This window comes from Hylobates moloch, unplaced genomic scaffold, assembly GCF_009828535.3.
Source record: "Hylobates moloch isolate HMO894 unplaced genomic scaffold, HMol_V3 SCAFFOLD_20, whole genome shotgun sequence".
Classification (NCBI taxonomy): Eukaryota; Metazoa; Chordata; class Mammalia; order Primates; family Hylobatidae; genus Hylobates; species Hylobates moloch.
In genome coordinates this window covers 30,585,544-30,607,467 of record NW_026652295.1, presented here as the reverse complement: position 1 = coordinate 30,607,467, position 21,924 = coordinate 30,585,544, and the positions used below count along the sequence as shown (strand labels likewise).

The 21,924-nt window shown below is 50.9% G+C and overlaps 2 protein-coding genes across 2 annotated transcripts in view; both read left to right on the top strand.

Moving 5' to 3' along the window:
* NOTCH4 (notch receptor 4) overlaps window positions 1-17,502 on the top strand; it is a 28,855-nt gene extending 11,353 nt beyond the window's left edge. Inside the window, exons 17-30 of the mRNA XM_032141391.2 lie at window positions 58-211; window positions 1,699-1,883; window positions 8,236-8,488; window positions 8,747-8,859; window positions 10,021-10,544; window positions 11,119-11,502; window positions 11,613-11,788; window positions 13,515-13,734; window positions 13,930-14,011; window positions 14,101-14,239; window positions 14,749-15,044; window positions 15,271-15,418; window positions 15,921-16,018; window positions 16,197-17,502. Of these exons, the coding sequence (XP_031997282.1) occupies window positions 58-211; window positions 1,699-1,883; window positions 8,236-8,488; window positions 8,747-8,859; window positions 10,021-10,544; window positions 11,119-11,502; window positions 11,613-11,788; window positions 13,515-13,734; window positions 13,930-14,011; window positions 14,101-14,239; window positions 14,749-15,044; window positions 15,271-15,418; window positions 15,921-16,018; window positions 16,197-16,907 (3,483 nt within the window). The 3' untranslated portion in view covers window positions 16,908-17,502. The remainder of the gene's footprint in view (window positions 1-57; window positions 212-1,698; window positions 1,884-8,235; window positions 8,489-8,746; window positions 8,860-10,020; window positions 10,545-11,118; window positions 11,503-11,612; window positions 11,789-13,514; window positions 13,735-13,929; window positions 14,012-14,100; window positions 14,240-14,748; window positions 15,045-15,270; window positions 15,419-15,920; window positions 16,019-16,196) is intronic.
* A 2,069-nt stretch (window positions 17,503-19,571) lies between these two features.
* On the top strand, window positions 19,572-21,676 carry GPSM3 (G protein signaling modulator 3). The gene is made up of 4 exons (XM_032141387.2): window positions 19,572-19,917; window positions 20,138-20,240; window positions 20,480-20,679; window positions 20,885-21,676. Exons 1-4 carry the CDS (start codon window positions 19,876-19,878, stop codon window positions 21,020-21,022), a joined length of 483 nt encoding a protein of 160 aa, XP_031997278.1. The 5' UTR covers window positions 19,572-19,875; the 3' UTR covers window positions 21,023-21,676.
* The last annotated feature ends 248 nt before the right edge of the window (window positions 21,677-21,924 follow it).

Here is a 21,924-nt window from a genome sequence, read left to right as displayed (position 1 = left end):
TCTCTGGGCTGGGAATCTGATGCTGTGTCCTGCCTCACGCTCCCTCCCACCCCTCAGACTCTGATGGACTTATGTGCCCAGAAGCCCTGCCCACACAATTCCCACTGCCTCCAGACTGGGCCCTCCTTCCACTGCTTGTGCCTCCAGGGATGGACCGGGCCTCTCTGCAACCTTCCACTGTCCTCCTGCCAGAAGGCTGCGCTGAGCCAAGGTAACCAACCCCAGCACTGACTGGAGAGCAGATGAAGAAAACATGGGTGTTCTCACCTGCCCCATTCCTGCGGGCTTCCACACAACCTTTGGCCAAAACAACCACCTGAGAATCAAAACCACACAGACAAATCAGTTCTTGATTGCACAGGTGTTGAACTGTGCAATCAGAAAAGCCTAACACAATTCCTGTTACCTCATTTAACACAATTCAAGCAACACCAACCAGCCCATTCCACAGGATTCCAGTTTAACCCAACCATGAGGGACATGACTCAAGGTGGAGCAACTCAACTCTGTTCTGATCATCATAACCCAGGCAGAGTGGACCACACTTAATCCAGCTACACTCAATGCATTTCACCCCACTCCACTCACTTCGATGTCACGCCAACCTCTTTGTAAAATAACACTAAAATAAGGTTTGATATGAGAAGAACTCAGGAAAGAGACTATGATGGAGTTAAGGGATAGCTGATGGGAATCACAGGGAGAGAATATTAAAGGAATGCAGAACTCAGGGGACAGACTTAAGCCACATGTCCTCACCTGAGGCATACCTTGAATTATTTCTTGCTCAAGCCTTGTTTTAAGCCAAGAAAACAGTTGCTTTAACACTGTGATAAGCTTTAGAGGTATGTCTCCAATATTCTGGCAGAAAGGGTGAGGAGAGAGGTAAAACATTCTAATTTCTTCAGTGCCAGGAGTTATTAACTCCTTGGGCCCAGACCAGTCTCCACCCAGGAATGTTAGTGGTCCCCAAGGTAAAGGCCTCTACACCCAGAGATTGGGCCCTGAATATATCCTTCCTCCTCCCCACTTACCTTATTTTTTTTTTTTTTTTGAGATGGAGTCCCAGTCTGTCACCCAGGGTGGAGTGCAGTGGCACGATTTCAGCTCACTGCAACCTCCACCTCCTAGGTTCAAGTGATTCTCCTGCCTCAGCTTCCCAAGTAGCTGGGATTCGTGTGCCACCATGCTCAGCTAATTTTTTTTTTTTTGAATTTTTAGTAGAGATGGGGTTTCATCATGTTGGCCAGACTGGTCTCGAACTCCTAACCTCAGTGATCCAACCGTCTCAGCCTCCCAAAGTGCTGGGATTACAGGTGTGAGCCACTGTGCCCGGCCACATCCCCACTTAGCCTTTTTGTTTGTTTGTTTTTTTGAGATGGAGTCTTGCCCTGTAGCCCAGGCTGGAGTGCAATGGCACGATTTTGGCTCACTACAACCTGTGCCGCCCAGGTTCAAGTGATTTTCCTGCCTCAGCCTCCCAGGTAGCTGGGATTACAGGCGCCTGCCACAACGCCCGACCAATTTTTTGTATTTTTAGTAGAGACGGGGTTTCACCATGTTTGCCAGGCTGGTCTCAAACTCCTGACCTGGTGATCCACCTGCCTCGGCCTCCCAAAGTGCTGGGATTACAGGCGTGAGCCACGGCGCCCGGCCCCCCACTTATCTTTGTATATCCCTGTTTATCTCTCTCCCCAGGCATAGACGTTTCTTCGCTTTGCCACAATGGAGGCCTCTGTGTCGACAGCGGCCCCTCCTATTTCTGCCGCTGCCTCCCTGGATTCCAAGGCAGCCTGTGCCAGGATCCTGTGAACCCATGTGAGTCCAGGCCTTGCCAGAATGGTGCCACCTGCATGGCCCAGCCCAGTGGGTATCTCTGCCAGGTGAGAGGGTCTGCAGGAGAAGGGGGAGGAAAGACAAGGGTGGGCTGGATGGGAGAGACAGTAGTGATTGAGGGAAGACCTAATGCATCCATTTCTCCTCCCTTTTTTTTTTTAACCCCACACACCCAACTAACCACAAAGTCATGCCACTTTATATCCTGAAGTTTTCTCAAGTCTGTGCTTTCACCCTCGCCCTTTGTCCCACTGCCTGAGTCCTGACCTTTGTTGCGTTCCAGGTAGATACTTGCATCAGCCTCCTAACTATAGTCCCTGCCTCCACACTTGTCCTTCTATAGGTTCAGCCTTTACCCCGTGGCCAGGGTACTCTACTGAAAATGTCCAGTTGACCTGTCTCTCCCCTGCTGAACCTTCAGGGGCTGCCTGCCTCATTCAGAATAAAGTCCAAGGCCTGCATGACCCAGCCCTGCCTGCCTCTCAGGCCTCAGCTCTCCCCATCCCACCCTTCTACTCTCTGCTCCTGCAACACAAAACTGCTGCTGACTTTGCCACATACCCCATACTGATTCTTGCCTCTCAGCCTTTATCCCTGCTATTGACACTACCTGGAATGGCCTTCCCAACCCCTCCTCCACGGGCTAGTGTTAAGGAGGTACCTTCCTCAGGAAGATGTCCCTAACTTCTCCCCAGGCTGGATTAGGGCCTCTTCTTCGCGGTCCAGGTCACTAAGCCGAGAGAGGCAAAGCTGGCATTCAAATCTAAGCAGCCTGATTCATATGCTCAGAACCACAACTTTTGTGTGTGTGTGTGGTTGCCATTTTATTTTCTTTTGTTATTGACAAACGGTAGTCGTACATATCTATGGGGTACATGTGAGTTTTTGGGTTTTTTTTTTTTTTTTTCGTTTTTGGAGACAGAGTCACTCTATCCCCCCAGCTGAAGTGCAGTGGCACGATCTTGGCTCACGGCAACCCCCGCCTCCCAGGTTCAAGCAGTTCTCATGTCTCAGCCTCTCGAGTAGCTGGGATTACAGGCACGCACCACCACGCCTGGCTAATTTTCGTATTTTTAGTAGAGATGGGGTTTCACCATGTTGGGCAGGCTGGTCTCAGAACTCCTGACCTCAGGTGATCCACCCGCTCAGCCTGCCAAAGTGGTAAGATTACAGGTATGAGCCACTGCACCTGGCCACATGTGATATTTTGATACATGCATACAATGTATCATGATCAAATCAGGGTAATTGGGGTATCTATCATCTCAAACATTTATCATTTCTTTGTGTTGAGAACATTTCAAATCTTCTCTTCTAGTTATTTTGAAATACAAATTGTTAACTATCATCATCCTTCTCTGCTATCTAACACTAGAACTTATTCCTTCTATATGACCATAATTTTGTATCCATTAACCAACCTCTCTTCATCTCCCCCTCCCTGCCACCCTTTCTAACCTCTGGTAACCATCATTCTACTCTACTTCCATGAGACTAACATTTTAGCTCCCACATACGAGTGAGGAGCAATATTAGACATGCAATAGGAGGCTGATGCAAGTATCTACCTGGAATGCAAGAAAGGTCAGGACTAACTAAGGCAGTGGCACAGAGGTGAAGGTGAGAGACATGCAATATTTGGCTTTCTGTGCCTGGCTTATTTCACTTAACATAATGTCCTTCAGTTTCATCCATGTTGCTGAAAATGATAGGATTTCATTCTTTTTCTGGCTGAATAATATTCCATTGTGTATATATGCCACAGTTTCTTTTTTCCATTCGTTTGTTGATGGCACTTCGGTTAATTCCATATGTTAGCTATTGTGAACAGTGCTGCAATAAATATGGGGATGCAGATATCTCTTCAAGATACTGATTTCCTTTGGATATATAATCAACAGTAGATTGATCATATGGTAGATCTATTTTTAATTTTTGAGAAACTTCCATGCTTTTCTCTGTACTGGCTGTGTTAGTTTACATTCCCACCAACAGTGTATGAGGGTTTCCTTTTCTCTGCATCCTTGCCAGCATCTGCTATTTTTTGTATTTTTTTTTTCCTTTTTGAGACAGAGTCTTGCTCTGTGGCCCAGGCTGGATCACAGTGACTTGATCTCAGCTCACTGCAACCTCTGCCTCCCAGATTCAAGCGATTCTTGTGCTTCAGCCTCCCAAGTAGCTGAGATCACAGGCGTGGACCACCACGCTTGGCTAATTTTTTGTATTTTTAGTAGAGATGGGGTTTCACCATGTTGGCCAGGATGGTCTCGAACTCCTGACCTCAAGTGACCTTCCCGCCTCAACCTCTGAAAGTGTTGGGATTACAGGCATGAGCCACCACACTTGGCCCTTGTCTTTTCAATAATAGCCACTTTAACTGGTGTGAGATGATATCTCATTGTGGTTTTGATTTACATTTCCCTGATTTGCATCCATATACCTGTTGGCCGTTTGTATGTCTTCTTTTGAGAAATGTCTGTTCAGATCATTTGCCCATTTTTTAAACCACATTATTTGTCGGTGGTGGTAGTGGTGGTGTTTGCTGTTGAGTTCCTTATATATTCTGATTATTAATCCCTTGTCAGATAGATAGTTTGCAAATATTTTCTTCTATTCTATAGGTTGCCTCTTCACTCTGTTGTTTCCTTTGCTGCACAGACACTTTTTAGCTTGATGTAATCACATTTGTCTATTGTTGCTTTTGTTGCCTGTGCTGTTGAGGTCTTACCCAAAAAACTTTTGCACAGACCAATGTCTTGAAGCATTTCCCAAATGATTTTTTTTTTTTTTTTTTAGACAGAGTCTCGCACCTTCGCCTGGGCTGGAATGCAGTGGCGCGAATTTGGCTCACTGCAACCTCTGCCTCCCGGGTTCAAGCGATTCTCCTGCCTTAGCCTCCCAATTTGCTAGAATTACAGGCGCCCACCACCACGCCCAGCTATTTTTTTGTATTTTTAGTAAAGACAGGGTTTCACCATGTTGGCCAGGCTGGTCTCAAACTCCTGACCTTGTGTTTGAGGATTACAGGCGTGACCCACCGCACCTGGCCGATTTTTTTTTTTAGTGGCTTCATAGTTTCCAGTTGTACTTGTAAGGCTTTAATCTATTTTGTATATTATGACAGACAGAGGTTTAGTTTCTTTCTTTTTTTTTTTTTTTTTTTTGAGATGGAGTCTCGCTCTGTTGCCCAGTTGCCTAGTCTGGAGTGCAGTGGTATGATCTCAGCTCACTGCAACCTCCGCCTCTCGGGTTCAAGTGATTCTCCTGCCTCAGCCTCCTGAGGAGCTGGAACTACCAGCGCACACCACTACGCCTGGCTAATTTTTATAATTTTGGTAGAGGTGGGGTTTCACCATATTGGTCAGGCTGGTCTCAAACTCCTGACCTCAGGTGATCCACCTGCCTCTGCCTCCCAAAGTGCTGGGATTACAGGCGTGAGCCACCGCGCCTGGCCTAGGTTTAGTTTCTTCTGCATATGGATATCCAGTTTTCCCAGCACCATTTATTGAAGAGAGTGTCCTTTCCCCAATGTGTGTACTTGGTGCCTTTGTTGAAAGTAAGTTGACTGGCCGGGAGTGGTGGCTCATGCTTGTAATCCCAGCACTTTGGGAGGCCAAGGCGGGCAGATCACAAGGTCAGGAGTTCGAGACCAGCCTGACCAACATAGTGAAACCCCCATCTCTACTAAAAATACAAAAATTAGCCAGGAATGGTGGCATGCACCTGTAATCCCAGCTACTCATGAGGCTGAGGCAGGAGAATTGCTTGAACCTGGGAAGTGGAGGTTACAGTGAGCCAGATCGTGCCATTGCACTCCAGCCTGGGCAACAGAGCAAGACTCCATCTCAAAAAAAAATAAAGAAAAGAAAAGAAAAAAGAAAGTAAGTTGGCTGCAAATGTTTGGACTTGTTTTTCTGGGCTCTCTACTCCATTCCATTGGTCTATGTGTCTGTTTTTATGCCAGCACCATGCTGTTTTGGTTACTATAGCTTTATAGTATATTTTGAAGTTAGGTAGTGTGGTGCCTCTAGTTTTGTTCTTTTTGCTCAGGACTGCTTTGGCTATTTGGGTCTTTTACAATTCAGATAAACTTTAGGGTTGTTTTTTCTATTTCTGTAAAGAATATCATTGGTATTTTCATAGGGGTTGCATGACTCTGTAGATTACTTTGGTAAGCACAGACATTTTAACAGTATTCATTCTTCCAATCCATGAACACAGGATATCTTTCCATTTTTTTGTGTCCCCTTCAATTTATTTCATCAATGTTTTATAGCTGTCATTGCAGTACTCTTTCACTTCTTCGGTTAAATTTGTTTGTTTTTATTTTTCGTAACTATTATAAATGGGATTGCTTTCTTGATGTCTTTTTCAGATTGTTTGCTGTTAGTGTATAGAAATGCTACTACTTTTTCTACACTGATTTTGTATCCTACAGCTTTACTGAATTTGTTTATAACCAGTGTTTCCTTTAGGTTTTTCTAAATATAGGACTATGTCATCTGTGAACATGGATAATTTGATTTCTTCTTTTGCAATTTGGATGACCTTTATTTCTTTCTCCTGCCTAATTGCTCTGGCCAGGACTTCCAGTATTACCTTGAATAAAAATAGTGAAAGTGAGCATCCTTGTCTTGTTCCAGATCTTAGAGGAAAGGCTTTCAAATTTTCCCCATTCAATATGATGTTAGCTGTGGGTTTGTCATATATGACCTTTATTATTTTGAGATATAGAACTACAACTTTTTTTTTTTTTTTGAGACAGAGTCTTCTCTGTTGCTCAGGCTGGAGTGTAGTGGTGCAATCTCAGCTCACTGCAACCTCTATCTCCCAGGCTCAAGCACTTGGCCTGCCTCAGCCTCCCTAGTAGCTGAGATTACAGGTGCCTGCCACCACACCTAGCTAATTTTTTTTTTTTTTTTTGTATTTTTAGTAGAGATGGGGTTTCACCATGGTGGCCAGACCGGTCTCAAACTCCTGACCTCAAGTGATCCACCTGCCTTGACCTCCCAAACTGCTGGGATTACAGGCGTGAGCCACCGTGCCCAGCCAGAACCACAACTTTTGATAGAAGGCTCAAGACAGATCCCCTAACCTACTCTCTTTTTTCACTTTTTTATTTTCTTTTTTAACCTTTTATTATGAACATGTTCAAACATAAACAAAAGCAGTATACTGATCAGTAGTAAACCTCTGGGCACTCATTACTCAGCTTTACTTCTTCTTTTATGAAGCTCCCTCCTCCAAAACACCCCCATCACCTGTTCCTTCCAGCTCTCAGACCACTCCTTGGATTCTTTGTGAATTCCCTTTTCTCTCTTTGAAGCCTGCCTTCCTGGTACTCTACTCTTGCACACTCTCCTTCCTCTTGCAAGAAGCCAGCACATGGTACAGATCTTGCCAATGACCATTCTTTCACTAGCTGAGTGGCATGAAGAAGCAGAAAATGGTTGAAAGCATTGGTTATGGAGTCACAGACCTTCAATGATTCCCAGCTCTGCCACCTATAACTATTTGACTTGCACAAGTCACTTAACCTTTCGGAGACTCAGCTTCCTTACGTGCAAAGTAAAAATTGAATGAGATAAACCAAATAAAATGTCATTAGGGGGATTTTTAGGTTATGTTTATAAATCATGCAATAAACGCTAGCCATTTCTTTCCTCTGGTTGACTGAGAGCTTCCGGGAAATAGGAATGGGTTCTAACTTTCTTTGTATTCCTAGTGCCTAAAACAGTGCCTGACACAAAGTAGGCATTCAATAGATGCTTATGAATTAATAAAGTATGAGAGAGCTTGGTAGGTATTTAGCAGGGGAGGAAGGTTTTACCAAAAATGGTGCTGTGAGGCCGGGCGCGGTGGCTCACGCCTGTAATCCCAGCAGTTTGGGAGGCCAAGGCGGGCGGATCACGAGGTCAGGAGATCAAGACCATCCTGGCTAACACGGTGAAACCCCATCTCTACTAAAAATACAAAAAATTAGCTGGGCATGGTGGTGGGCGCCTGTAGTCCCAGCTACTCGGGAAGCTGAGGCAGGAGAATGGCATGAACCTGGGAGGTGGAACTTGGAGTGAGCCGAGATCGCGCCACTGCACTCCAGCCTGGGTGACAGAGCAAGCCTCCGTCTCAAAAAAAAAAAAAATGGTGCTGTGTTTGGTGGCAGTGTGTCATAGAGATTGTTTGGGACTGGTGAAGGTTGAGTTGTGTGTCGCCGAACAATTGTGTCTCATAGGGAGTTGAGATAGAAGGGTTATGACACATGGCCATGATGGATGGTGAGTTGAGTGATGCTGTTGAGCTGGAAGGTGGGGGACTGGACAGACTATCTTGAGCTGGGTCCCTTGTAGTGCTGGGTTGGGCTCATCCACTGGTTCCCTGTCTAACCCTCTTTGTCTGCAGTGTGCCCCAGGCTACGATGGACAGAACTGCTCAAAGGAACTCGATGCTTGTCAGTCCCAACCCTGTCACAACCATGGAACTTGTACCCCCAAACCTGGAGGCTTCCACTGTGCCTGCCCTCCAGGCTTTGTGGGGCTACGCTGTGAGGGAGACGTGGACGAGTGTCTCGACCAGCCCTGCCACCCCACAGGCACTGCAGCCTGCCACTCTCTGGCCAATGCCTTCTACTGCCAGTGTCTGCCTGGACACACAGGTGAGGCCCCAAGACAAGGGGCACAAGTGTGTCTGGAGCACAGCCGAGCAGGCCATGGAGAGAGAGCCAGATAGTCTCCACCCCTGCGGCAGCCATCACCTGGTCCGTCCCCTGCCTCCACGCCCACCCCCGCCCAGAAGAGATGCCCCAGGATCCCTTCACCTGCACATCTAGCACTGGGCCAACATCCAGGAATGAGCTAGGACAGAGGCAGTGACTGATACAGTGTGTGACGTCTAATCTCCCCCACAATTACAGGCCAATGGTGTGAGGTGGAGATAGACCCCTGCCACAGCCAACCCTGCTTTCATGGAGGGACCTGTGAGGCCACAGCAGGATCACCCCTGGGTTTCATCTGCCACTGCCCCAAGGCAAGTGACCACAAATCTGCCTTCTCTGTTGCCCCCTATACTGACAAAAGGCAAGAATACCTCAGTTGGAATCCCAGAAGGGACTGTGGGTGAGCACTGATGTGGAAATTATTGGAAAAAGCCATGCCAAGTTCACAGTGGCAAGTGTCTCTCAGAAGCAGTCAAAGGAAAGGCAGGATCAGTTGACAGCACGAATGGAATTTTCAGAAATCACAGGCGTTGCCTAAGGGAAGGTCAGGAGCTCCCAAAGCTCAAGCTGCGTGGTTGGTGGCCTCAGATAGGTTATTTTAACTCTGTGTGTGTTTGTGTATGTATTTATGGACCTCAGATGCATGGAATTAGACTAATCTTAAGCTTTGGTTCCTGATATGCTGACATTGGTTTATGCCTGGTCTTCTTTTATTTTATTATTCTAACAATGTAACACCCATGAACCTAACCCAAGAATTTCAATATTAATAATAACTTACATCTACTTAAGTCCTCCTCCTGTATCCTCTTCCCTCTCCAGAGGAAGAGGAAGACATGTGATCCTATTTTTAAGGAGTAAGATAATAATATAATAGCCGGCCAGGCACAGTGGCTCACGCCTGTAATCCCAGCACTTTGGGAGGCCGAGGCAGGCGGATCACCTGAGGTCGGGAGTTCCAGACCAGCCTGACAAACATGGAGAAACCCTGTCTCTACTAAAAATACAAATTAGCTGGACATGGTGGTGCATGCCTGTAATCCCAGCTATTGGGGAGGCTGAGGCAGGAGAATCGCTTGAACCCGGGAGGCAGAGGTTGCAATGAGCCGAGATCACACCATTGCACTCCAGCCTGGACAACAAGAGCAAAACTCTGTCTCAAAAAATAATAATAATAATAGTATTCTATTAACTAGCCTTCTAGGACTTGCACTATAATGCCACAGTCCATCAGGTTGTTGCACACAGCTGTGCTTCATCCATTTTCAGCAGAATGTAATATGTCATTGTGTGAAATTACCATGGGACATGGTTTCAACATCCACAAAATGATTAACTTGATGCTCTCTGAGGCGCCTTTTAGATATGAGAATCTAGGACCCCCTGCACCGTCTTAACCCAAGAGTTTGCTTGATGGGGAGTGGGAAGAATAATACGAGTTCCATCTCCAATATCTCCCCTTCCCTTCGCAGGGTTTTGAAGGCCCCACCTGCAGCCACAGGGCCCCTTCCTGCGGCCTCCATCACTGCCACCACGGAGGCCTGTGTCTGCCCTCCCCTAAGCCAGGCTTCCCACCACGCTGTGCCTGCCTCAGTGGCTATGGGGGTCCTGACTGCCTGACCCCACCAGCTCCTAAAGGCTGTGGCCCTCCCTCCCCATGCCTAAACAATGGCAGCTGCTCAGAGACCACGGGCTTGGGGGGCCCAGGCTTTCGATGCTCTTGCCCTCACAGCTCTCCAGGGCCCCGGTGTCAGAAACCCGGACCCAAGGGATGTGAGGGCAGAAGTGGAGATGGGGCCTGCGATGCTGGCTGCAGTGGCCCAGGACGAAACTGGGATGGAGGGGACTGCTCTCTGGGAGTCCCAGACCCCTGGAAGGGCTGCCCCTCCCACTCTCGGTGCTGGCTTCTCTTCCGGGACGGGCAGTGCCACCCACAGTGTGACTCTGAAGAGTGTCTGTTTGATGGCTACGACTGTGAGACCCCTCCAGCCTGCACGTGAGCCTGAAACCCACTGGAGCCAGGGAAGGAGAGGGGTGGGTGAGAGGAGGAGGAAAGACGGAGATGGCTCTGAGTTACAGTGTGGCCACAGCCTTGGGCTCCAGGGAGTTTCCACCCTAACAACCATCACTAAACAGGGGTGGAAGACTCTGGACTCCAACCTAGGGTAATGGGGTGGCATCAATATTTAATGTGGGGCATGGCCTTTGGGCCCTCTCTGAGAGTTGTAGGAACTCAGGCCTCAAGCCTCCTTCCCTAAGCCTTGCTGCCATGGAGTATTTCCCCTAGCAGTCAGCACCTCACAGAGGGAAAAGGGCCTTGGACTCTCCTTCAGAAACAGAGGAGAGCTTGGGAGAGTACAGAGAGGGGACAGTCTAGGGAGACAGGGGTGTTAGCAGACACCAGGGTGTCTGGACTGCCATCCAGGACTTGACTAAGCTCATTGCTCCGCAGCTGCCCCCACTTAGCAACCAAAGCCCTAGAGGGCACAAAATATGGGGAATTCTCTCTAGGGTGAAGAAAAGAGTCAGGTTTTAGGGAGGTCCTGAGTCCCCATCTCCTTACCCCACAGTCCAGCCTATGACCAGTACTGCCACGATCACTTCCACAACGGGCACTGTGAGAAAGGCTGCAACACTGCAGAGTGTGGCTGGGATGGAGGTGACTGCAGGCTTGAAGATGGGGACCCAGAGTGGGGGCCCTCCCTGGCCCTGCTGGTGGTACTGAGCCCCCCAGCCGTGGACCAGCAGCTGTTTGCCCTGGCCCGGGTGCTGTCCCTGACTCTGAGGGTAGGACTCTGGGTAAGGAAGGATCGTGACGGCAGGGACATGGTGTACCCCTATCCTGGGGCCCGGGCTGAAGAAAAGCTAGGAGGAACTCGGGACCCCTCCTATCAGGAGAGAGCAGCCCCTCAAACGCAGCCCCTGGGCAAGGAGACCGACTCCCTCAGTGCTGGGTAAGAAGCTAGGTGGAGGGAAGGGCCAGACACCAGTTTTTTTAAGAGGGCAGAGGGAGGGAAGGGAGCCAGGGACCAACACAGAGGTCTCTGAGGTGCCTCCTCTACAGGTTTGTGGTGGTAATGGGTGTGGATTTGTCCCGCTGTGGCCCTGACCACCCGGCATCCCGCTGTCCCTGGGACCCTGGGCTTCTACTCCGCTTCCTTGCTGCGATGGCTGCAGTGGGAGCCCTGGAGCCCCTGCTGCCTGGACCACTGCTGGCTGTCCACCCTCATGCAGGGACCGGTAGGTGACCCCTTGCCACTTTCTCTGACCTCTGTTCCCAGGCCAGCTCTCATGCTAGCAACATGCAATGGAGGCTGAATCAAACAGGACAGCTGAGACTGAAAATGTTCTTTGTGGGGACTTCCTTTCCCTAACCCCGCTTTCTCTAACTGAATCTCCCACTGGCCCATTTGTTCTACAGTCTCCTTCCTTATTTCCCTAAGCACATTATTCTAACCTCTGTCACAGCCCTCCAACAAAGGGATGGTTTATCTTCTCTACCAGACTGAGAATATCTCATCGTCTTTGTATCAGACAACTCATAGTACATGAAAGAATAATAGGCCGGGCACAGTGGCTCATGCCTATAATCCCAGCACGTTGGGAGACCGAGGCAGGCGGATCACGAGGTGAGGAGATCGAGACCATCCTGGCTAATGCGGTGAAACCCCGTCTCTACTAAAAATACAAAAAAATTAACCGGGTGTGGTGGTGGGCACCTGTAGTCCCAGCTACTCAGGAGGCTGAGGCAGGAGAATGGCGTGAACCCGGGAGGTGGAGCTTGCAGTGAGCCGAGATTGCGCCACTGCATTCCAGCCTGGGCGACAGAGCGAGACTCCGTCTCAAAAACAAAAAAAAAGAATAATAACTGCTATATCATACTTTGTGCCTTACTCTAAGCATTTTACATTGTTACCTCATTTAATCCTCCCCCACAACCCCATGAGGCATGTACTGCTGGTTGAGTATCCCTTATCTGAAATGCTTGGGAACAAAAGTGTTTCAGATTTCGGATTTTTTTATTTTGGAATATTTGCATTAACTTACTGGTTCAGCATCCCTAATACAACATCCAAATGCTACAATGAGCATTTTCTTTGAGCGTTATGTTGGTACTCTAAAAGTTTCAGACTTTGGAACATTTCAGATTTGGGATTGGGATTATGGATACTCAGCCTTTTTTGTGTGTGTTTGTTTTCTGAGACAGTCTCACTCTGTCACCCAGACTGGAGTACAGTGACGCCATCTCAGCTCACTGCAACCTATGCCTCCTGGGTTTAAGCAATTCTCTTGCCTCAGACTCCTGAGTAGCTGGAATTACAGTGGCATGCCGCCATGCCCTGCTAATTTTTTTGTTTTGTTTTGTTTTGTTTTGTTTTGTTTTGTTTTGTTTTGTTTTGTTTTGTTTGAGACAGAGTCTCGTCTTGTCGCCCAGGCTGGAGTGCAGTGGCGCGATCTTGGCTCACTGCAAGCTCCACCTCCCGGGTTCACGCCATTCTCGTGCCTCAGCCTCCCAAGTAGCTGGGACTACAGGCGCCGGCCACCACACTCGGCTAATTTTTTGTATTTTTAGTAGAGACAGGGTTTCACCGTGTTAGCCAGGATGGTCTCGATCTCCTGACCTCGTGATCCACCCGCCTCAGCCTCCCAAAGTGCTGCGATTACAGGCGTGAGCCACTACACCCGGCCACTAATTTTTATATTTTTAGTAGAGAGGGGGTTTTGCCATGTTGGCCAGCCTGGTCTCGAACTCCTGGCCTCATATGATCCACCTGCCTCAGCCTCCCAAAGTGCTGGGATTACAGGCATGAGCCACTGTGCCCAATCTCAACCTATATTATCATCCCCATTTTGCAGATAAGGAAACCGAGGCAAAGACAGGCTACTAAACTTGTCCAAAGGTCTCCCAACAGTAATCAGTCTCACCAGGAGTGGCCTTTCTTTGTGACTCTGTCTCTCCCACCAGCACCCCCTGCCAACCAGCTTCCCTGGCCTGTGCTGTGCTCCCCAGTGGCCGGGGTGATTCTCCTGGCCCTAGGGGCTCTTCTCGTCCTCCAGCTCATCCGGCGTCGACGCCGAGAGCATGGAGCTCTCTGGCTGCCCCCTGGTTTCACTCGACGGCCTCGGACTCAGTCAGCTCCCCACCGACGCCGGCCCCCACTGGGCGAGGACAGCATTGGTCTCAAGTGAGAATGAGGAGAAACCCAGGCTCAGGAAGGGGAGTCTCTCCTATGGCGATATTTACAATCAGAAAAGATAAGAAATACTATTGCAGAAGTCAAAGATAGGGGAAGGAGAGAGGGGTGGGAAGCCTGCTGGAAATCTTGGAGACCCTGATGGTCATAATTCCGTGTAACCTCTACCCACCCATTCCCTTCCAGGGCACTGAAGCCGGAGGCAGAAGTTGATGAGGATGGAGTTGTGATGTGCTCAGGCCCTGAGGAGGGAGAGGAGGTGGGCCAGGTGAAAGGGCTGGGGCAAGAATGGTCTGGAGGTGATGGAAGGGATGAAAGGGCAAATCAATCTTCACTGATCCTTGCTCTTACCCAAAGGCTGAAGAAACAGGCCCACCCTCCAAGTGCCAGCTCTGGTCTCTGAGTGGTGGCTGTGGGGCGCTCCCTCAGGCAGCCATGCTAACTCCTCCCCAGGAATCCGAGATGGAAGCCCCTGACCTGGACACCCGTGGACCTGGTATGTGAGTCACCCCAGACCAAGAAAAAAAAAAAAGTCCTTTGACCCTATTAGAATCAGAGAGTCCTTTAATATCAAAACTAGAGGAACTAATTTTAGACTGAGTGCCTGAGAACAATGATTCTCAAAGTGTGGTCCTCAGGCAGCAGAATCAGCATCACCTAGGAGTTTGTTAGAAATGCAAATTATTGGGCTCCACTACAGAGCTACTGACTCAGGAATTCAAGATGTTAGGCAATCTGTTTTAATAAGCCCTTCAGGTGAATCTGATCCAGACTCGTTTGAGAAAACCACTGCCCTGGAATGTCAGAGAATTAAGCTGCAGGTTCCTTTTACAGAGGAAGAAACTGAAGTCAGAGAAAAGTAGAAAAGTCACTTGACTAAAGCCACACAGAGCCGGAACTTAGCTTCCCAACACCTCAGGTTTTGATTCTCTCTGAGCTTACATGTTGTCCCTTCCCCTTTGTTGTGTCCTTTAGATTGACCCATTACTCATGTCTTACCAACAGATGGGGTGACACCCCTGATGTCAGCAGTTTGCTGTGGGGAAGTAGAGTCCAGGACCTTCCAAGGGGCATGGTTGGGATGTCCTGAGCCCTGGGAACCTCTGCTGGATGGAGGGGCCTGTCCCCAGGCTCACACCGTGGGCACTGGGGAGACCCCCCTGCACCTGGCTGCCCGATTCTCCCGGCCAACCGCTGCCCGCCGCCTCATTGAGGCGGGAGCCAACCCCAACCAGCCAGACCGGGCAGGGCGCACACCCCTTCATGCTGCTGTGGCTGCTGATGCTCGGGAGGTCTGCCAGGTTAGCACACACTGAGGTCCCTACAGGGAATGGGGCGAGCTTACAAGTAAAGCTGGACAGAAGCATCCCCTAGAGTTTGACAAAGAGGAAATTGGTGTGATTGGGAACCTGACAGGGAAACTGCGCAGGATGGCTGAATATGGATTGCGAAAGGGGTTAAAAGTGCAAGGAACTTGAGTTGGCAGTCCAGGGTACCCCAGGGGTCACTGGCCCTCTGTCTCCCCAGCTTCTGCTCCGTAGCAGACAAACTGCAGTGGACGCTCGCACAGAGGACGGGACCACACCCTTGATGCTGGCTGCCAGACTGGCGGTGGAAGACCTGGTTGAAGAACTGATTGCAGCCCAAGCAGACGTGGGGGCCAGAGATAAATGGGGTATGTACAGGAAGGGGTGATGTGTGCTATAGAGAAGTTGAGCAGATGGGGTGGGAGATAGCGTGCAAACTATAGGTGCAGCGGAGGGGCATTCCCTCTCATCCTGCTGTTACGGCGGTCAATCTGCGATGCGGTGCAAGTACGGGCCGCATGAGTTTCCCCCCCAACTCCCACCCTCAACACCGCACTGGCCCTCCGCTCCAGTTTACTGGGGAACTGGCATGGAACACAGTGTCTGTGGAAAGGGGGCGGGATCTCGTGGGGGAAGACTGTCTCCCGGTCTCACCGACCCCAGAACAATGCTCCATTGTCCCTGCCGCGCACTGGTGACGTCACCAGGGCAACACTTCCTGCAGGCCAGTGGTCTCCTGGGCAACGCTTCCCGCCTTTGAGGGACCAGCCGGCTTGAATAGCCCTTCCCCCAAGGCCAGAACCCGTGGGAAACCGGAACCCAGGCGTCTGGCCCCCAACTGCGGTAACAACCTCCCACGTCGTCCCGTAGGGAAAACTGCGCTGCACTGGGCTGCTGCCGTGAACAACGCCCGAGCCGCCCGATCGCTTCTCCAGGCCGGAGCCGATAAAGACGCCCAGGACAACAGGGTTAGATGGGACAGAGGGCTTCCCACAAAACAGTCGGGCGCAGGAGAGATGGAAAGTGCGGTAACCCGCAAAGCCTGAAGGGAGAGGGGCCAGTGGTCCCGTAAGTGAAGGCAGAATGGCCCAGTCCTGTGGGCGTGGCCTTCCCTGATATCGCCCCTGGCTCTTTCCTCCTGTGCAGGAGCAGACGCCGCTGTTCCTGGCGGCACGGGAAGGTGCAGTGGAAGTAGCCCAGCTGCTGTTGGGGCTGGGGGCAGCCCGAGAGCTGCGGGACCAGGCTGGGCTAGCGCCCGCGGACGTCGCTCGCCAACGTAGCCACTGGGATCTGCTGACGCTGCTGGAAGGGGCGGGGCCACTAGAGGCCCATCACAAAGCCACGCCGGGCCGCGAGGCCCGGCCCTTCCCGCGCGCACGGACGGCGTCAGTAAGCGTGCCCCCGCATGGGGGCGGGGCTCTGCCGCGCTGCCGGACGCTGTCAGCCGGAGCAGGCCCTCGTGGGGGCGGAGCTTGTCTGCAGGCTCGGACTTGGTCCGTAGACTTGGCTGCGCGTGGGGGCGGGGCCTATTCTCATTGCCGGAGCCTCTCGGGAGTAGGAGCAGGAGGAGGCCCGCCCCCTCGCGGCCGTAGGTTTTCTGCAGGCATGCGCGGGCCTCGGCCCAACCCTGCGATAATGCGAGGAAGATACGGAGTGGCTGTAGGGCGCGGAGGCAGGGTCTCAACGGATGACTGGCCCTGTGATTGGGTGGCTCTGGGAGCTTGCGGTTCTGCCTCCAACATTCCGATCCCGCCTCCTTGCCTTACTCCGTCCCCGGAACGGGGATCCCCTCAACTTGACTGTGGTCCCCCAGCCCACCAAGAAATGCCCAAAAACCAAGGAGAGGGTAAAAAATAGAAGAATACATGATAGGGAGGAATTCCAAAAATGATTACCCATTAAAAGGCAGGCTGGAAGGCCTTCCTGGTTTTAAGATGGAGCCCCAAAAATGAAGGGTTGTGAGTTTAGTTTCTCTCCAAAAATGAGTGTATGCCCACCAGAGCAGGCATCTTCCACGTGGAGAAGCTGCAGCTCTGGAGAGAGGGTTTAAGATGCTACGATGAGGCAGGCCCAGTCCTCCTCCAGAAAATAAGACAGGCCACAGGAGGGCAGAGTGGAGTGGAAATACCCCTAAGTTGGAACCAAGAATTGCAGGCATATGGGATGTAAGATGTTCTTTCCTATATATGGTTTCCAAAGGGAGCCCCTATCATCCATTGTCCCCACTGCCCACAAATGGCTGACAAATATTTATTGGGCACCTACTATGTGCCAGGCACTGTGTAGGTGCTGAGAAGTGGCCAAGGGCCACCCCAGCTGATGACTCCTTGCATTCCCTCCCCTAACAACAAAGAAACTCCACTGCGGGGATGAAGCGCTTCTTCTAGCCACTGTTATTGCTATTTAAGAACCCTAAATCTGTCACCCATAATAAAGCTGATTTGAAGTGTTACCTTTGTTTGGAGGCGTTGGGGAGAAGAATGGGAAAAAAGATGGGAGTGACTGCATAGTGTCAGCATTTTGTGCTTTCGGCTTAGCATTTGGATTGGATGGAGAATGTAAGTATAGTTTAAAAGCAAGAATAAGTATATTTAGAGGCCCTATGATAATTTAGGGTATTATCTGAAAGCAAGAGTCTAGTAGCCAAGGAAGAACCCACACACACTAGGTCGGGGTCCCCAACCCCTGGGCCGCAGACTGGTACTGGTCCATGGCCTCTTAGGAACTGGGCCACACAGCAGGAGGTGAGCGAGCATTACTGCCCAAGCTCCACCTCCTGTCAGATCAGCATAAGCATTAAATTCTCATAGGAACTCGAACCCTATTGTGAACTGCGCATACAAGGGATCTAAGTTTCTCGCTTCTTACGGGAATCTAATGCCTAATGATCTGGGGTGGAACAGTCTCATCCTGAAACCAGCCCTCCATCCCCACCGACCATGGAATAATTGTCTTCCACGAAACTCTTCCCTGGTGCCAAAAAGGTAGGAGACCACTGCACTAGATGATGCACACACTTTGTCCCTCATCCTAAGGCTTTTAGTTATGGCCACTTAGGAGATTCCTAAGGCCACAAGTCAAGTAGATGGAGAGAGTGTCTTGAAACTTTGTCCACCTTGCAGCAATATGTTGCTAGGTTTGAAACATGGAGTCATGAGGCATTTTGAAAGCCAATAATATCTACAGTTTATTAAGTATTCACTATGCATCAAGTGCTTTATTACATTATTAATACATCAACTCTATGAAGTAGGTGCTATTAAAACCCTATTTCACTCAGAAATTGAAGCACAGAGATCTGCCCAAGATTGCAAGCAATAAGTGGCAGGACCAGACCTCTTCATCACATTTCACATTCCAAATCACTCAGTTATAAACTCCCTAACATGACAGGCTGCCATTTAGAGGTACCAAATGGTTGTCTGCCCTGCTCCTTCCTTAATGCCAACCAGCCTGATTAGCATTGATCAAAGACCAAGCCAGAGAGGTAGTCCTCTCCCTTTTCAATTTCATTTCATTTCTTTCTTTTTCTGAAACAGGGTCTTGCTCTGTTGCCCAGCCTGGAGTGCAGTGGCACAAATGGCTCACTGCAGCCACAACCTCCTGGGCTCAAGCAATCTTCCTATCTCAGCCTCTCGTTTTTCCATATCTATATCTTTTATGCCCAAAATAAGCTTTCCCCAGCCCCTTGTCTGCACTGAACTATAAGTTTCCAAAATGAACCCTTCTATACTCTCACATTTGGTACATGTCTTGTCTCCTGAATAGAGTGTATATTTTATTTTATTTTATTTTATTCATTTCATTTCATTTCATTTCATTTTATTTTATTTTTGGAGACAGAGTCTCGCTCTGTCACCTAGGCTGGAGCGCAGTGGCACAAGCTCAGCTCACCGCAACCTCCGCCTCCCGGGTTCAAGCAATTCTCCTGCCTCAACCTCCTGAGTAGCTGGGATTACAGACACATGTGGCCATGCCCGGCTAATTTTTTGTATTTTAGTAAAGACGGGGTTTCACCATGCTCCCCAAGCTGATCTCCAACTCCTGAGCTCAGGCAATCCACCCGCCTCAGCCTCCCAAGTGCTAGGATTACAGGTGTGAGCCACCGCAGCTGGCCATCTCCTGAATAGATTATAAATACCTAGAGGTCAGGGATGATTATTCAATACATATATATTGAATACTTACTATGTGTTGGACCCAGTGCTAGGGTTTTATGTATATATTTGAGAGCTCCACATCCCTGGATCTGAATCCTCCACTTCCCACTGGAACCAGGCCCCTCCCAGTCCCAGTAAGTAAGAGGGAAGATCGGGAGGGCCAAATCCTACACCAGGGTCTATCTTAGGGAGGGAAGGGACCTGGCTGGGGGGAGGGGGATTCTGAGGAGTGAAACCACTTCCTGTGTAGCTAGTTCCTGTGTTGACAGAAACAGCAGAAGAAGAGGTGGGGTGGAGGGAGCAGAGCCAGGGATTAGGGGGCCACTGAGGCTCTGGAGATGAGACCGCCAGGAGTCCTTCCCCACCATGAGCCCCCTCCACTCCTGCAGCTGGAGGAGTTTTTCCCAGTCTCGGTGCTCCCCTGGGGCGAGAGAGACTGAACAAGCTGTTTGGGTGGGAAAAAAGAGAATGGAGGAAGTTGACAGGGATGGGCGGGGCCCGTAGGGGGGCTGACCAGGAACCCAGCTTCCTGCTCAGTACCCAGGCATCCAGCCCCCAGCTCACCCCCACCCCTTCCAGCCCCCACTCCCCTCAGGAACCCAAGGTTCCGGCCCTCCTCCCAAATCCCAGCCACCCCTCCCCCACCAGTTTCTCCCCTCCAGGGGATGGAGGCTGAGAGACCCCAGGAAGAAGAGGATGGTGAGCAGGTGAGCTGGGCACGGGGTTGGGGAGGCTGACACTGGGAAAGAAGGGAGGTGAGAGGACCTGGGGCAGAAATGTAGGCACACAGGGGCCTTGAAAGGCTTGGGCAAACTGAGGCAGGAACAGAGACACACAGAGAGGAAACGGGCCACTGGCCTAGCGCCCTGTCCACTCCTGCCCGTTCAACCACCACTGCTTGACTAGATGGACATATTTTGGCATCAGGGCCCCCCTCAGGATGAGGAAGGCTGGCCCCCTCCAAACTCCACCACTCGGCCTTGGCGATCTGCTCCTCCGTCCCCTCCTCCTCCAGGGACCCGCCACACAGGTACCCTTACCCACCCAGGGAGAGCCCCGACCCTGGTGCCCACATCCTGACCCCATTACCAAGGCCCACTCCATTGTGGGCCCTCTCCCCACCTCCTCCAGACTCCCCTTGGGATTCCCCATTGCACCCCCTCTCCTCTGATCCAAAGTCCCTAATCACGTCACCCTGTCCACACTCCCCCACGGCTCCTGTCTGCTAACCACTCTGGGTCTCTGAGCCCTCCACACCCCTCTCCCCAGCCCTGGGACCCCGCTCGGCCTCCCTGCTCTCCCTGCAGACTGAGCTCCTTCTGGACCTGGTGGCTGAAGCCCAGTCCCGCCGCCTGGAGGAGCAGAGGGCCACCTTCTACACCCCCCAAAACCCCCCAAGCCTAGCCCCTGCCCCACTCCGTCCTCTCGAGGACAGAGAACAGCTTTACAGCACCATCCTCAGTCACCAGGTAAGACATCCCCCCAGGAGGCAAACCCAGGCCTCCTGGTCTCTTGGCCCCTGTTCTCTTTTGGGCTCTACTCCTGTTTCTCCCTAGGCACCCCATCGCCTTCACAGGTTTCCTATATGCCTCCCCACACCAACCCTTGATCCTCTCAAGAACCTCCTCCCCTCAGACCCTCACCAAAGCTCTCCCTCTCCCTCCACTCCTCCAGTGCCAGCGGATGGAAGCCCAGCGGTCAGAGCCTCCCCTCCCTCCAGGGGGGCAAGAGCTCCTGGAGTTGCTGCTGAGAGTTCAGGGTGGGGGTCGAATGGAGGAGCAAAGGTCCCGGCCCCCCACACACACCTGCTGAGACTTGAGCCCCCAACCAGCCCTTCCTCGACACTGGTCTCAAAGCTGGGCAGCCCATTGCATGCCCTCAACTCTTGCTTGGCAGGGGTACCAGAGACTGAAAGACACAGCACAAATCTCAATATTCACCGCCCACATCACCTTCCCTGGGAACTGGACAGGGTGAAAGTCCTCAAACTCTGGGAACAGGCGAGGTGGAATGGGAATTTAACTCCCCCCCAACAGGTCCATGGGAGCTTGAGGCAGTAAGGAGGATCCCAGGCACCCATCTCAAGGAGTGGCTGGGAGTCTTTTCCCTAACTTGTGGGGACACCACCAATTGTCAAGCTACTAGGCACTAGGGTCTGAGGGCTCAGGCCTCCATCTGAGAGGTTATAACCTGAGAGACAGCTCCACCCTTCCTCCCAGTAAGAAGGGAAGGTGGGTGGGCACCTGAAAGATTAAGACTATTCTCCCAGTCCCACTACCAGCACCCCCCATCCCTGAGACTGAGGGGTTTACAGGCTGTGAATGGACCTTTAGCCCTGCCCACCCTCCCTCCCCACTGCTGCTGAGTCTGTCTGATGTTTTGATTGTGTGAATAAATGTAATTCCCCTCTGGACTGAAGACTGGTGTCTGGGGGGCCCAGGCGGGGTGAAAGGTAGGAAGGTGAGGCCAGAGGCCGCCTCTCTCCCCAGTCTGGCCAGAGGCCAGCTCCCCTCCCTGGCTGGTTAATTACTGGCTCATTAAGCAGAGGCTGGAGACCTCCCTAATTATTTCCCCCAACCCCCCTCTCCTGGTTTTAATTAAGTAGAACAGGGAGGGGAGTCATTAGAACAAGAAATATGAACTGAGCTGCCGGTGAACCCAGGCATTCCAGCGGCCTGAGTCCACATCGCCCAGATCCCTGATTCAGGACGCAG

Coding starts and splice junctions, on each gene's coding strand:
- GPSM3 (XM_032141387.2), top strand. CDS start 19,876: ATGGAGGCTGAGAGACCCCAGGAAGAAGAGGATGGTGAGCAG. Junction 20,241..20,479: donor TCCAGGGACCCGCCACACAG/GTACCCTTACCC, acceptor CCCTCTCCCCAG/CCCTGGGACCCCGCTCGGCC. Junction 20,680..20,884: donor GCACCATCCTCAGTCACCAG/GTAAGACATCCC, acceptor CCACTCCTCCAG/TGCCAGCGGATGGAAGCCCA.